The sequence below is a fragment of the Trachymyrmex septentrionalis genome, unplaced genomic scaffold (genome assembly GCF_001594115.1).
Source record: "Trachymyrmex septentrionalis isolate Tsep2-gDNA-1 unplaced genomic scaffold, Tsep1.0 scaffold33, whole genome shotgun sequence".
NCBI classification, from domain to species: domain Eukaryota; kingdom Metazoa; phylum Arthropoda; class Insecta; order Hymenoptera; family Formicidae; genus Trachymyrmex; species Trachymyrmex septentrionalis.
In genome coordinates, this window is record NW_017305494.1 from 389,358 (window position 1) to 406,569 (window position 17,212).

A 17,212-nucleotide genomic window follows, 5' to 3' on the forward strand; every position below is an offset into this window, starting at 1 on the left:
GCTGAAAACTCTCAGCTGCCGATTACCGAAACGCATCTGACTTCGCGCTCTAGCGCTCATATGTAAAAGATTCGCCGGAATACCGCGCCGCGCCTGGCGTGTACTCGCGTCCACATCAACTAATCAGATGCGCGCTGTCGCGCACAGCTGATTACTGACTATAAGCCGCATACCTGCATTGCGCCGCGCCAGAAAAAGCCGCCTGTGGCATCCGGCACACGAGACCGCGTTCGCCGAAAGGTAAATATACATACTCGTGCACACGCACGCACGCACGCACGCACGCACGCACGCACGCACGCGCGATACCTGCCACGTCCATGTCGTGAGTCCTGGATAATGCCAAGAACAGGATACACGCATACATTGTACACTTACACGAAATTAAGGAGAGTTGAAATTCATTTCTTAATTTCTTTTTGATAAAATTTTTTACACAATAATTTATTTCTGAGTTATACTAAATTTACAAGACTAAGTTGTCTTGTGCACGGACTAAGTTCTCCGCGTGCGAATATCGCTTCGCGACCATTCTTCGCGGAGATATGTAAAATTTGAATTTAGTTCTTTCTAACGCTGATTTTAAATGATTTCAATTTTGTTTAGAAGTAACAGGTAAATATCAAGATAAAATAACTTCGTCAAAGATCATCGTATTGAGATGTTTAAAAAAGCATTTTAAAGCTTGAAATCTCTACTATTTAGATCAGTACTTTAAAAAGTCTTACTGATATTTTATAGAATAATTATAAACGAAGATGCATGAATTCTCAGAATTTTTTACGAAATTTACAAAGTTCCACGGCGCCAATTAAAATTGCGCACAAATGGAGTTTACAGCTTTAGAAGGAGTGAATCTTTACCTTTAATTTGCTTTTTTATAAATCTCTGTACGATTTTTTTTTCACTGAGTTATTCAACATTGAAGCAAAAAGGATCATTTTTGAGAGTTATATCTGAGATAATTATATCTTTAATTCTTCTTTAAAACTTAGTAGATACATAAGAATTATATCACAACGAAATGTGGACCAATCTTGGCCCACTTTAAATTTCGTTCAAATACATATGAAAATCTATTCCTTGAGATCAATTATAAAGTAAACTGTTTACAGGAAGACGTCCATCACTATAAAATGCGTGATATCAATATAAACTTACTTTTTTAAAAAAGATAAAAAAAGGTGCTTAGAATATACATGCTTCTTAAATAAAACTTGTAACGATATGCCCTAATCGCTTATCGTTCCTAGCGATAGTGCCAACCGGACATCGCTGACAGTCGCTAAGGACACGATACGGCCGAAATACCGTATGTAACTCGCGGGTGACAGTCGCTCCGTCGAAGTTTCTTGAATACGTCCGAATTCTGCTGAACGACATTTCTCCCGCTCGTATTGTTACTCGGCGGGAATTGCCAAATGATTCCGGAACAATACGAGCGAGAACAACAGCCCAGGTATAAAAGTCGCGATTTTTATCGCGCGCGCTCTCTTTTCCTCCGATCCCGCTCCTTTTCCAGTTCCGAATCTTCCGACTGATAGCGCAAATGGTAGAAAGTGCTCTGCTACTGTCGAGTATTCTCGATAGCCACCGACCGGCTTATTCTAAACCGCTGCATCGACAAGAGTCTCTGAGGCAGAGCGTACTCTACCTCGCCAAGCATTCTCGGCTCTCGATCAACGGGTACCACTGCATCGACAGAAATTTCCGTGGCAGAGTGTACTCTGCCACGCCGAGCGTTCTCGATCGCCGGCTAGCCTGCCGCCTTACTCCGCACACCGACAAGATTCCAGGAATAGAGAGTACTCTGTCTCTGTCGAGCTTTCTCAACTATCGGCTATTCAAAACTATCGGCTATTCAAAACTATCGGCTATTCAAAACTATCGGCTATTCAAAACTACCGGCCTCGACAGCAGAAAAGGGGTAGAGTTTTCTCTGCCTCCGCCGAGTGTTCTCGGCCGTCGAGTGCACAAACGCATTCTCAGTTTTCCTCATTACATCGGGGGAACTTACGCTATATCAGATGTGTACTGCAAACACGAACGCAATCGCGATTCGCTGGCGCATCTGCATACCGCGAGAACCAATCAGGTGCGCTGCGTCGCATAGCTAATTCGCCCTGCGCCTCGCAACTCGCGCTTATATCGCGAGAAACTATCTGCGACGATATCGAACCAGATCGCATTATACATGTACACACATACACGCGTGCATACACACACACACTCACATCTATACGCACACAGATTTATATTTTGCGCTTCAGCCGTTTTTTTAGCTGGATACTCAAGATCCGCAATATATGTATAACGTTCTCAAGAAAAATTGTATTTCTATTTAAATCAAATACATCTTTATTTTATATCAGCATTAAATCTCTGTATCTCGTTTATTGCATCTCACCTCCTGAATGAACCTCTTTTGCGCTCCGAAACAGAAATATTCGACGTCCGTGCATAAAATTCAGGTAGTCATAACTTAAGTGTCCAAATAACTCAAATAATTGTAGTTTTAATTTTTCCAGGATGTCCTTATTGAAAATCTTCTTATTCCCAGTAATGGCAATTTTAATTCTTTGTGCCAAAAGTTACTCCTCGAAAAAAAAATCAAATTTTGTGATGTTTTGAACAATGTTTTGAAGGAGAATTAAGTAATTACTATTTTGTGAAAGAGAATATGTCTTTGAATAAATTGCGATATAAAAATTTTATACAAGAAGAAATAAAAGCCATTTAAATCGAAATACGAAGATGCTTCAGTAGGAATGCATATATACAATATATATATATATATATATATATGTATATATATATACAGGGTGTTAGTTAATTATGTTGCCATACTTTACAGAGCGATTCTTTGGTTTATTTCAAGTAAAAAAGTATAAACCATATAAACGGGAGGGAACCGGGAATTACCAGCGGTATGTTTCCGACATGTATTTCCCATGGCTGTGGCACTTACAGCACTACTGTCCGCGGCTGATGTTTGCCGCCTCTACCGCGGAAGTATCAGAACTCCGCGGTTTGAATGAACTTGATTTGGGACGGGGGCAGGGGGTATGTGGTTCCCTCAGGTTTCAGTTTGTTTATTGTCATGACGTATTGTCAGACTCCCCCCCTCCCCTCCAATATGGGAGGGATAGAGCCAGCGCGCATTCCTCTCTAACTTACGAAGGTGGTGCTTAATCCCTCCTTTTTCTTTCGTCCTTTTGCACGATTATCGAGGCGCAGAAAGAGAATACTGCACTCCGATTTTCTATCCTCTCGAGCATCTTAGTGACGACGAGAGAAACAAGTCCATACCGATTACATCGGTCAGAGCATAGCATTCTTCTACTCAGGCGGAGCATCTCGTCAAGATGTAGAGCGCCGTGTCTTCTTCGGACACGATTCGTCACAAAGGTAACATTAGGGTATCTTCTCTTTCCCTATCCGATGCAGGAACTTTCTGAAACATCTGTGTCCGAGGAGAGCACCTGCATCAGATGGAAGGCGCCTCGAGATCTGTCCACCCACTTCTTCAGGTGGGGCATAGATATAGTAGTCCTTCGTCCGGACTGAGAAGGATCTTTTCCCACTCCCGAATGGTTCTCTCCCTTTCTTATTCCCTCAGTATGTAGCGCTTTTTGCACCTAAAATTTCTAATTGTACCAATACGTTAGCTTACTCTCACGCTAAAACACTTAACAATATATTCTTTTGACTGGACGATAAATATGAACATAATAATAATCGTATCTTAAAAAATTTCACATGGAACTTTGCGTCGCAATATCTCTGCTCGTAGGGCACGTAGAAAAAAAGTAAAAGCACTTTTATTATACAATTCGAGGAAGCTATCAATTGAGTATGTAGAACTTGAGATTAGTTTAACTGTTATTAAGATTTAATAATCTCGATGCCTCGCAACTCGCTGTCTCCCATAAAGGAACACGGTAGTATCATTGCGCATGTCTTAGCGCCTAGACACTATCGTGTCTTCTGATTACATGAAAAAGTTTATATGAAATGACTTTTTGCAACCATTGATCACGTGCAACAGAATATTTGTTTTATTACTGTTGGAAGTTTATTTCGCTCTGATTGAATATACGAGGGGGGACCCAAAAAAAAACGGGAATTTCGTCATAACTTCTTTATTTCTCAATATTTTAACACCAAATTTTAATCACCTTCAAAGTATTCGCCATTGACAACGCACTTCTCCAAACGATTCTTCCATTGTTCAAAACAGTTTTTAAATTCACTCATCGGGATGTCCTTTAAGCCTTCCAGCGATTTTTGTTTCACCTCCTCCACAGTGGCAAAACGCTTTCCTTTCATATTCCTTTTGAATTTGGGGAACAAAAAGAAGTCACAGGGGGCTAGATCCGGTGAGTATGGGGGGTGGACAATTGGTGTCATGGCGTTTTTGGTCAAAAATTGCTTCACCGAAAGGGCGGTGTGGGCCGGCGCGTTGTCATGATGGAAGAACCAGTGCGCCAAAGATCTGCCCTTTTCTTCCGGATACTCTCCCTCAATCTTTTCAAAACCTCCAAGTAGAACTTCTGGTTGACAGTTTGACCCGGGGGAACGAACTCCGTGTGCACAACACCTCTGCAATCGAAGAAACAAATGAGCATTGTCTTGATGTTTGACTTCACTTGGCGAGCTTTTTTGGGACGAGGAGAGCCAGCTGTCTTCCACTGGCTTTATTGCTGCTTTGTTTCGGGATCGCGCGTATCCATAGCAACACGATTCATCACCAGTATAATCACATTGGAAAAAAATTCAGGGTCCTCTTCGAGCTGATTTTGAAGCTCAAAACATGCCTGAAGTCGACGCTCCCTTTGCTCGTCTGTGAGAAGTCGCGGGACGAATTTGGCTGCAACCCTTCTCATGTGCAAATCTTCGGATAAAATTCTCTGAATTGAACTCCATGAAATTCCCGACATCTCACAGAGTTGATCAATGGTTCGGCGACGGTCTTCACGAACAAGGGCATTGATTTTGTCGAGGTTTTCATCAGTTCTTGACGTTGAGGGGCGTCCTGAACGAAATTGGTCTTCAATAGACATTTCTCCATTTTTAAAACGTGAAAACCAATCGTAAACTCTGGTTTTACTTAAGGCAGCATCCCCATAAGCAGTCTTAAGCATTACGATAGTTTCCGCGGCCGATTTCCCCAACAGGAAACAAAATTTCACAGCCGCGCGTTGTTCTCGACAATCTGCCATTACGTTTTCGCCGAAATGTAAAAAGTTGTTTTACTAAAAAAAATCTCACAGGCGAACCGATGCACTCACAGCGACACAACTTCGCACACTGACGCAGGTGGCGTGACACTAACGGACATGTGGTCAAACAATAGGTTCCCCCACTCTCCCTCCCCACCACAGCGTAATTCCCGGAACTTATGGGTCCCCCCTCGTATGTATAATATTACTTTCAGATCTTCTATAATTCTATCAGCAAAAAAATATTTACAAAATTTTCATTGAACGCGATCGTTGATGAATCCAACAGTCTTGTGATGTCTTGTCGGTTTGTCTATTCGCAAAAATTTTGTTGGCTCACAAACTTATATGCTATTCTTTGAAAATGACATGTCACAAGCCACAAATCACGAGCGATAATGAGCTATCCTGGTCCTACGGCGCGTAGAGGCTTTCCAAGCCATAACGAGTCATGACGAGACTTGGCGAGCCTGGGATCACATGTTAATACATAATGCAACCACGTTGTCACATGGCAACGCTTTCTTTTGTTTCTACTCCTATTGATGGATTTAAGGCCGCTATTTTATTTGTGCGTTTTTGTTATACAACAAATTATTTAAGCCTGTTTATTGACTGTATGATAGAGAGATTCGAGAACCTCTGCTTGTACACATTTGATAAAACCGTACAAATAAAATAGCACTATTTGAAACACAATTCGCGAGTCACAAGAGTGGCGCGAGTCTTATCGTAGAAAAACAAAAAAATAAAAAAAGGAGAAGCAACAATACAAAGCTTGAAAAGTTTGTTGATTGATTTACAGGTTCGCGAAACGCAGTCAAGCTGGCTGCCTCCGGCGGTAATCCCTCCTCTGCCATTGCCGCATCCGCACATCCTCCAGTGCTTTGGAGCTCCCGCAGAAAGCCAGGTAAGTCCATCTAATACTTGCTTTCGACGATTTCCAGCGAATATGGTCCTACATCGAACAAAGTATCGTACGTTTGTTCGACAATTGTACGTCTGCATGAGATATAACGGAAAATAAAAGCGGATTGAATTACGATTTGTTTTGATAAGTTGTTTCTTTTATATACCTAATTTTCATGTTCCATGTAATTAGATTTGCGTTTTACAAAGAATGAGTGCTGCGCAATGCTTTTTCCAGATGGCGGATTAAGGGATAATTCTATTATACGGGGTTTCTCAAATTTAAACGGCTAAACTTTGGGATCCTGTAAGGAATCGATAAAATAAGAAAAAAAAATCCTTTAGAGATATGTTCATTTTTGAGAAAATCACAGAAATAGACGAAATTTAATTTTTGGAATGTTATTGTTTTTAAAGAGAAATATTATTTGGTGTACGACTTCAACAATAATAATGCTTCAGAGATAGTGCAAGGATATGCATGATTTCTAGGCAAAATAGTGCTGAATCGGTGAGTTCTTACGTTGATCAGATCAGTATTTGGCTGCAACGAACTTTCCGTACAAGATGCAATACGTGCATTACTGTAAGAAGCCAACATTTTGAACAATATTTGTATTAAGCAAGTGATAACGTAAATAAACAACTATGAATGAATAAGTAATAAATAAAGACAAAAATTAAAATGTTTGGCCATTTAATTAAATTTGAGACACCCTGTATAAACTTAGTAATAATTTATTACCGGAGCCGCGATGATCTCGACCTTAACTGTTTGTTGTCAAAATCATGATTCTAAGTAACTTCGCCTCAGCAACTACGAGTAGGTGGCGATCTCTTATAGATTTGAGATATTTAAAGTGTAATTTTAGTATCATGCGTCTATACGATCTTCTATGCAAAGTGAGGTCTTTCTCCCTGTAGGGGCGGGCGACTTTTTACGCGAAGCAAGATCTATTTTGCCTTTCCTTTTGCCAAGGGGCGCACACGATTTTCCACGCGAAGCGAGATCCAGTCTACCTCCCCTTTTACCTAGGAGACTCTCCGCGCAAAACAGTGTTCCCCTCTTCCTCTCTCTCCCAACTTCCTTTGCGTAGAAGGTTGTATAGACCATAGACTTATAAGATGGACCCAGCCTGCCATCATGGTAGAAGTGAAGCCGATATAACAGTGAGTGAGAGCCAAAACAATGATGAAATGAAATATCTCTATTGTTCTCCATTGTCAATATGCGCGCGTAAGAGAAGGATAGAGATTCATCATTGTTTTGTATCTTACACCATTCTGTTGGCTTCATTTCTATCATAGAAGCATACCAGGTCTTATAAGTCTATGGTGTAGACACGTAATACTAAAACTGCAAAGGCAAAGTTACTCAGAATCACGACTTTGACAACATATGTGTATGTCAAGATCAAGGTCGTCGGAGTTGGGTCTCCTGTAGTAAATAATTACTATAAAGGTTAAATAATAAAGAGCATACAGTCACGACTAAGGATGTAAATAAGTTATATATTATTTAAAACAAATTCACAACAATAAGTAGACGGTTCGGTCAAGATTTGACCATCTTCAGTACAATAAAAATAAATACTTTAAAAAATTATAATTAAAACGCAAGTCAAACAATAAATGTAGTGATAGCAAGTACAAAAAATTTTTCTTTATAATAACGGTAGTAATCGCAACAGATCAAAGTAAATTAAAGTAACAATTAGTTGTTATCGCGCTATATGAATAGAAAGAAAAAACAAGAGTTTTGTTCTAATGTCATAATACAGTTAAAAGATCTTCCTTAAAAAACGACGAGTTTCACACGAAAAGACACGCAAGTACCCAGTCCTATTGTAAAACAAAAAAATTTTTTTTAAATAAATTAAGTATCATTGTATTACTGTAAAAACAATCAAAATAAGAAATATAATTCTGCATAGATTACAACCAGAGAATTTTTTTAAAAAATTGAAAACAACAGAACAAATTTACGCATATCTTGGGATGCGAAGACTCATCGGTACAACTGAGCACTGTGACAAGTTTAGGTAATAAGTGAATTTAAAATGCAGAAAACGAACACAAGTCACCAACCTGATCTATTTATATTAAGAAAAGGAAAAAATTGAGGAATCTATCAGAATTAGTAGGCTTTTTATACAAGTCGAAAATAATTCTATCATTATCGATCAACAGTTTGACATCCAGAAAGTTGATACTTTTGTCATTACCATAATCAACAGTAAATTTAATGCGCTCATGGTACGTATTGAAGGAATCTAAAATGTTGGTAATAAGATTAATAGGAGCCGCAAGCACGATATCAACATAACGAGAATAAAAAAATATGTGCGTGGTGAGAGTATTGAAAATGTCATTCTCCAAGTCTTGAATCACCAAGTCAGCCAAAATTGGCGAAAGAGGCGATCCCATGGGCAAACCAATAATCTGTTCGTAAAATTCGTCATTAAACTTGAAAAAGGTGGAATTCAAGATAATAGAGATGGCTCTTTTAAACTCTTGAAAAGGGATAGAAGTATTCTTCTCAATCAAGTTCCATCTGCCTAAAACACTCCTTAATGCCAAATCATTCGGAATGTTGGAGTACATAGACGAAATGTCAAACGAAACCATTCGATAACTCTCCCGCAAAGGTAGGCTATTAATTTTCTTAACCAACTCAAAACTGTTTTTAATGTAACCGAAATTTTTCTTATTATTAAGACTTTTGTCAATGATTTCTTTAAAAAAAACAGCCAAGTTGTAAAGAGGATTATTGATGCAGCAACAATCATTCTTAGAGGGATGCCCTCCTTATGTATTTTAGGCAGTCCATAGGATCTCGGTAAATCCCCATCCGAAATATACAATTTTTTATATACATATTGATCGATAAAGCCTTTCGATTTCCAGCATGTCAAAAGAGATCGTATTCCTGTGGTCAATTTATTAGTAGGGTCTTTATTAATCAATCTGTAAGTGTTATTGTCCAAGAGTATATCATGCATTTTATTTAAGTAGTCTTTAGTAATCAAAATTATAGTAATGTTACCCTTGTCCGCTCTAGTAATTAAAAGATTTGGATGATTAGACAAAAACACTTTAAGTTCCTTCAGTCCATGTTTTATTATAAAATCTGTTGTACTGTAAGACAAACTATATTTTATACTATTGAGGATCGGAATGATCCTCTGGTCTTTCCTGATTAGATTTTTAGTTCGATCATCTAAATTGATAATATTATTCTCTATGTGTTTTATAAATTCAAAGGTCATTTTGTTTTTATTCGTGACAATGTTAGGTAAATTGAAACGTTGTCCTAGCTGTAAGATTAGCTGTAAGATGTATTTTGCTTTGTTCGGAATATCTATATCACTAAGATTAACTAGCCAGTCATTATTAAAATTATCAAATTTGTAATTCGAGAAGAATTTATCGGGATTGACATTAATGTGATGTGCTATACTGGAATTACTAATGGTCAGATCTTTATTCGAAATTTGATTGATTTTTGAAGGTAAAAATTCAGTGCCAATATTTCTCGGTTCCGTCATGGAGAAGCTGTATGTAATGTTATTAATGTTTTTACAATTGTAAAGAAAAATTTTTTGTACTTGCTATTACTACATTTATTGTTTTACTTGCGTTTTTAGTTATAATTTTTTAAAGTATTTATTTTTATTGTACTGAAGATGGTCAAATCTTGACCGAAACGTCTACTTATTATTGTGAATTTGTTTTAAATAATATATAACTTATTTACATCCTTAATCGTGGCTGTATGCTCTTTATTATTTAACCTTTGTAATTTTCTAAGCCACTTTCTAACAATTTGAATTACCATAAATTTTTATCGAACTTGATTTTTGTCTATCTTTGTCTATTTTTGTTGAAAATGAATTACATATAGCTTTCTTTTCCTCCCTCTTTTTCTCTCTTACAAATACCGCCACATATTTTGCATTCTATTATTATGCTTCTAAAAAATCTTTGCCTTGTTATTACTTTTTAATCATTTTATTTTAATTTGATTATTGGCTCGGTATTAGCTTATACCATCTTTTGATTACGCTCAATCTGGAGTGAGCAATTCAGTCAGTCTTATTATGATTAGTCGCGCATGAAGAATATCAAAAACCGAACTAGGCTTATTTTCAGAAATGCAATCAAAATCATGTTTCTGAATTAGTATTAGTGGTGCTCGGTAGGCAGCGTTTGAATCACAAAACTTCTTTCATATACGCTTACGCACACACAATCGAACACACGTAAAGAATAGAGACGTTATTTTTTGACATCATGCTCTGATAGTAGGAAGACATAAATTGTCATTAAAACTGCATGAAGAATGGAGCATTTTTCATGTAAAACTGGTATGACTTACTATGCAAACTGCCAGAACGGTGTCATGGAAGGGAAGCGACATCGTTATCAAAATAATTCAGATTCATCACTTGGTCTCATATTTCTGACGACATCGTCCATATAAGTTCAGTCTCTTGATCTCTATTCTTTATGATCTCGCAATTAGTTGGTAATGTAGGAACGAGAGTTTAAATGTGCGTTTATGGATAACACACATGGATTCTACGAATCAGGCGATTCCGATCGATCGACAATTAATGAGAGACGAATAACGCGGAAGAAAACAGACGTGCGTATCGAGCGAAAGATATTTTCGTTTTTGATCTTTTCCGTATTCCCATTCATTTGTGATCCCACATTTGGGGGATCATCCGAGATCGTGAGCAAGAATTGCGATAGAGGGATCGTCGGTGAGAAAAACTGTGAAAGTCGTAAGGTGACGAGACATTGAACGACGGTATAGTAACATACGAGACACAGCGATGATTATACACATACGAGACAAGGCGGTCTCGTAACGCATTATAGTGGTAATCGCAATACTGAGTGATACTATAAATGCGATTGGATAGAAAATAGTATTGAAGACATTAAACGGTGTGAACGGCGAAAATCAGAATTGAACTCAAGTCGGTAAGCCTGTGTAATAGTGAACGTAGACGAAGGCGGCGAAAATGCTGAACAATCTTGACGACTTAACGTCGGACCAGTTTGTGGAGGCTGGAACAGCTTGGGTTGCAAACAATAGGCAGCAAGGTGATTTTCCCAGCAAATGAATATGAATTAAAGTGGATTCAGATTTTCAGAAATATGGATTCATGAATGTTAAAATGAATTCTTTTCTATCGTGAATGCATTTTTATTTATTTATAGGAATTGTATAGAACATATCTCTCTGTCTTTCAATCTAAAAATAATATTAACATTTTCTGTGCATTGTGAATACTACTCAATTCAGAATTGTGAATAGGAGGAAGTATAGTTTTTTTAATTCAGTTAAATTCAAAAATAATATCAGCAATTTTTATGCAATGTGAATACTGCTCAATTGAATATTCTGAATATGAAATGTAGTTTTTCAATATAATTAAATAAAAATAGTTTTTATTTAATTATATTTAATTATATTTAAAAATTGATCATAAATGCTACTTAAATTATTCAAAATTATAAGTAGGAAATTTTTCGTTTTAATCCAACTAAGTTCAAAAAAGTTGTAATGTAAAAATAATTGAGCTTCTTTTCTGTTCTTTTATTTCTCTTTGATTAGAAGTAAAATGAATAATCAATGTGAACATTTGCAAGTTGAACACAGCCCGAATATTAGGTTAATTACGGCGCGCGACATCGGCCAAGCGAGATTAGATTATTCGACACTTACCCAATATTGTCTCATAGTAATGTAAATTGTTTATACTTTATTATATCTGTTAAATGATAATATTTTTATTATATCTATATAATTTCGTTACTAGTTTAACTAGTTGTAATTGAAGTAGAGAATGAATAATACATTTATTGAAGAAGTGGTTTAGCGGGTAATGTAGAAGATTCATAATCTAGAGATCCCATGTTCGAATCACACTAAGGTGCGTGCTATTGGTGTTTTTAATACCAATTTGAAGTAGTTCATTTCAGATATAATTATTATAAATGTCTTAGGAATAAAATTTGTAATTCTTAAATATGAATGCCATCCAACCAAGTCAACGACGTTGGATGAAGTAACGATTGAAGAAACACATGATTGAAAAAACAGGCCTTAACCTTTGGTAACCCCAGGCGCATTGTAACGGATCATGTAACAGCATTCACCTTGCACATTTTCCGCGAGTGAATTGTAAGGCGGAAAACATCAAACATAAGTTAATCATTACAGACGTTTCACTTAGCAATGGCTAAGTCGAGAGGATGTATCAGTCGATCATCATCCTTACCAAGTTAATTGGACAAGCCAGAAGAATGGTATAAGCACGTAATCGAGTTCAATAATTCATTAACGCTTCATTCAATAGAAGTGTTAAAACAACTCTTTTTGAATTGTTGATAGGATGTATTATGCGACTAATTGTAAGACATGATTTGCATACGAGATACTCTACAGAAATTAACCCTCGACATGTTTCAACAAGAAAGAATTGAACTCCGGAGTGAGGTAAAAAGAATAGATTGAAAATACAAAATGAAGATCGATAAAATTATGATAGAGGACGTAAACCAGCCGTAAGTATAAAGTCGGGGAATTCAATGGGACCTGGTCTGTGCATTTAAAATTTTTGGACCTTATCGAATTATCAAGGAGCAGATGCATGATCCGTATGTTTGAGACAGTAGGCGAACGTGATGGACCCGAATTTATGAGCACCTCAGCGGATTGTCTAAAACTTTGGCCGCAACATTGAGGTTGGGACTATGACATTAACCTATCGATAGAAGACGATGATAACTATGACGTCGAGGGTGATGTCCATATCAGAATGGTCGAGTGTGAAAATGAGAGCAAAAAAAAATGTGGCACGTTTAGGGACAACAATCTGCGAATCGGGCGATCGCGATCGACAATTGATGAAACAGATGAATAATAAACAAATAACGCAAAAGAAAACAGATGCACGTGTCGAGCGGAAAATATTTTCGCTTTCTCATATTCCCTTACTTGTGACTCACCGTAATATATGTTTTAGTGCGGAAAGTACTCAAATGGACATGTTAATTAGGATGCGATTACTTTGCAATCTTTAGCCCTTACGAATATAGGAATTTAAACAGGAATACGCCTCCAATTAAAAATGAAAGAAAAGGCAGATGAAAAATCGTGTAGAAAAAAATCGTAAAGTCATGATGTGTGCGAATAGTAAGATAGTATATTTGTCATTGGAATTGGCAGGAGTGTCAATGCTGAGGAAGGAAGGAAATACGAATTTGAATAGTAATGTTGAGCGATCAAGATTATATGATGGTATCCAATATAATTGAAACGAAATTATCATTTGTTCCTACTAAAGTTATAAGAAATCAATACGCAATACGCAAAATGAAGTGAAGAAAGAATTAGCGTGAAATTAAAAAATAAGTGAAGATTGTGTTAAACATAAAAGAAATATTGCATATAAATAAATATATTGTTTCGTTTATATCGGATAAAACATAGAAAATAACGATCGAAATGGCGCAATACGTGCGAGCGAGATCACGGTATTAGCGCAGGAGAAGATAAAGATTAGTTGAAGAATATTTCCTTAATTAAGGGAGGTATGATTGGCTAAAGAGGCGTGTTTCAGGCCGAGACAAATCCAAAGTCAACAGCCCGTACTAGAATCTTTAACTAGTAAATTTTCTAATTTACGAAATTTAAGAAATATTTTATTAATCAAAATTAGATTGATGATGAAATGGCTCAATAAGAATAAAATTTAAAGAATGTATAAACAGACGTTTTGATACCGATCAGGTCATTATCAATGTTATCCTAATTAATCTTTAAGTTCTACAGTTAAAACATATACAAATTTTTAAAATACGTCGATCTATAAAAATCTTAATAATAACTATATATAAATTTATTATTTTTCTTGATCCTTATAATTCTGCGTAGTCAAGTGATATGTATATTCGCTGATCTTGATGATTAACATGATATACAATATATCTTCGTATTAATTGTCACGTATAATGTGTAGCATCTTGTGTGTATTCTTGTTTTATTATATTATAATAATGGAATATTATAAGGTGTAGTAAAAAGAAATCTATTATTTTTGCATTAAATTGAAGGCTTTATTTAGCATAGTTAGAATGATCCGATTTAGGTCAAATATGCACCGTTTTGTTCGATAACTTGTTGCCATTTTGAAAGTAATTTCATTATGCCTCTCTCATAGAAACCCTCGTCCCTATTGGCAAAAAACTGGGACAGTCGATTTTTACAAGCTTCTCTTAAGGCGAATTTTTCACCAGCAAAATCATTCGCCATAGACAGGAACAGATGGTAATCACTTGGTGCCAGGTCCGGACTATAAGGTGGATGATTGAGAACCTCCCAACCAAGCTCCCGGAGCTTCTGGCGAGTCACTATCGATGTGTGTGGCCTGGCGTTGTCTTGATGGAACACAATTCCTATCCTATTGGCCAAAGCTGGCCGCTTCTGGGCGATTGCTTCTTTCAGACGGTCCAATTGTTGACAGTACAGGTCCGAATTAAGAGTTTGGCCGTAGGGGAGCAGCTCATAGTAGATGATTCCCTGCCAATCCCACCAAACACACAGCAAAACCTTCCTGATCGTCAATCCTGGCTTGGCCACCGTTTGCGCCGGCTCATCGCGATTCGACCACGACCGTTTTCGCTTGACGTTGTCGTAAGTGACCCACTTTTCATCACCAGTAACCATTCGCTTCAGAAATGGGTCGATTTTGTTGCGATTCAGCAGCGATTCGCAGATGGAAATTCGGTCCATGAGGTTTTTTTGCGTTAACTCGTGTGGCACCCATACATCGAGCTTCTTTTTGTATCCAGCCTTATTTAAATGGTTCCAAACGGTTTTTTGTGCAATGTTTAGCTCCTGGGCAATCGAAACAGTGCTTACATGACGGTCGGACTCGACGATTTCCATTATTTTATCGACATTTTCGACAATTGGCCTTCCAGAGCGTGGTGCATCTTTGACATCAAAATTACCGGAAAGGAATCGACGAAACCAAAATTGCGCGATATTGACTGTTACAGTATCAGGACCATAAACACTATTCACATTTTCAGCCGCCTGGCTTGCGTTTTCGCCTTTATCGAAGAAAAACTGTAAAATATGGCGTATTTTCTCTTTGTTGGTGTCCATCTTTGACACGCGCTCAAACAATACTGACTCAAGCAATCACAAAACTGTCTGAGAAGTTTTTTTTAGTACGAAATCTTATCTTTCTAACGCCATTTGGCGTAACCCGATCGCACTTATACAACGCGAGATACAGATTACTAAAGCCATCTATTGGAAAAATAATAGATTTCTTTTTACTACACCTAATATTATTGATTGTATAGGATACTTATATTTATTTTTTAGACTTATATGTAAATTTTAAATATATTTTGTTGACTCGTAACCTTATTTATATACTCTTCAAATTTTATTAATTAATTTATGGCAAAAGAAAATGTGCTAAAGATGAAGGAAATTGCAAAAACTGACAACTAAGCAAATGAAATTGTTAAATAAATTATAATGAATTATATTCAAGAAGCAGAAAATTTTAAAAAGAATCTTAGAGATTCGAACAGGTTCACCATTTCATACTTGTTGGAGAAGAAAAGAGAAGTTGTAGAAAAAAAATCAATCATACTTCCACATATATCATTCCTCATTTCGTTTATTTATTTTTATTTCGTATTCGATGGACATCCGAGAAACCTTCCATTCGTCCACACGTATGTTAGAGGCGATGCGAAGAAGCTGTTGCGTAGAAATGCAGTTTCTTAGCACAAGATGGCGGTGCGAAGGGTAGCCCTTCGAGACGGGGCATAAGGGTTGCATTAGTGATATGCTGGTCTAGAGGCAGCAGCGGCTTGAGCGGAACCTCCATCGATGTCGAGACAAGAGCGGTAACCTGGCGACAGGGGATGATCAGCACGCGGAAAAGTTCGGAGATAGAGATGCGGAAACTGAGTGTGACGGCGGTGATCCTACTGTCGCGATTTGTCCAAATATAACAGGCACTAACTTCCGACTAGACTCGAAGATTTTTTGTAACCTAGTTAACTGAACTCATTGACCAGCGCGTTTTTTTCTCGCCTAATGCTAGAGAAAGAAACGAGAGACGAATAGAGGAACTAAATAATTATTCGCGAGATACAAGAACAAAAGGATAGAAAGAGAAGAAATGAGGAAGAAGGATGCGCTGAAGAAGCACTATAACTTATATCAATCTTCTTGAGGGAAAGAGAGGAAGAAGACCGTGCTGAAGAAGCGCTATAATTTATATCAATCTTCTTGAAGGAAAAAGAAGAAGAGAGAGAAAAAGAGAAAAAGAAATTGGAAGGAATTACGTATTTTACAAAGATCGTTATTATAGTGCAAAGATATTGAAGGATCCTAAGATACTAATGGAAGTGCATTAGCAGGCTAATATTCTCTCCATGGAAGTTGGAAAGACTAAGGACAAGCTTCCGGATTTTCTTTCTCGTTTATACAGAACATTTTGGTAACGCTCGCGATTTAAGAGGAAAAGGGAATTTCGATTCCGGAAATCGGCTAACCTGCTATCATATATGGGCATAAAATTTTCTCGATGAGTACGTCGTATTAAGCTAAAAAGAGGATGCTCACAGTATAGAAGGATTTCTGTTTGGATTTGCTGTTAGTAATACACAACTCTCCGAGTACCTAGCAACCTCGATCGCGACTGCATCTCGCCGTGCACTTGCATTCGGTGGTAGATCGGGCTAATTTTTGGGCTAGCGATTTTTAATAATTAATAATTCGTTAACTGTTGCGAAAATAAAAAAATTAAATAGAGGACTTTCCGATCCAATTTAGTCCGTTCTGTCTGCATATAAAAATAGTCCCAAATATTCTGAGACATGCTGTACATACTCGTACATATATAGGGTGTCCTCATATACGTAGCTACACCTTTTTATATCGTAAACTAAATGAGGTAGACCTACCTAATAAATACGGTTTTAAATAGCTCTAACTAAACTTTATTTTAATCATAGTCCCAACTGGAAAA

General features: G+C 37.2%; 1 protein-coding gene across 4 annotated transcripts in view; it reads left to right on the top strand.

The window, feature by feature from the left end:
* Positions 1 to 17,212, top strand: part of LOC108750152 (dual 3',5'-cyclic-AMP and -GMP phosphodiesterase 11) — a 321,538-nt gene that overhangs the window by 81,561 nt on the left and 222,765 nt on the right. For all 4 annotated transcript variants that reach the window (XR_001939415.1, XM_018489415.1, XM_018489416.1 and 1 more), the window contains one exon: positions 6,028 to 6,132. Coding sequence is in view for 1 of the 4 variants with exons in the window: in XM_018489410.1 (XP_018344912.1) it covers positions 6,028 to 6,132 (105 nt within the window). In the remaining 3 variants the exon portion in view is untranslated. The remainder of the gene's footprint in view (positions 1 to 6,027; positions 6,133 to 17,212) is intronic.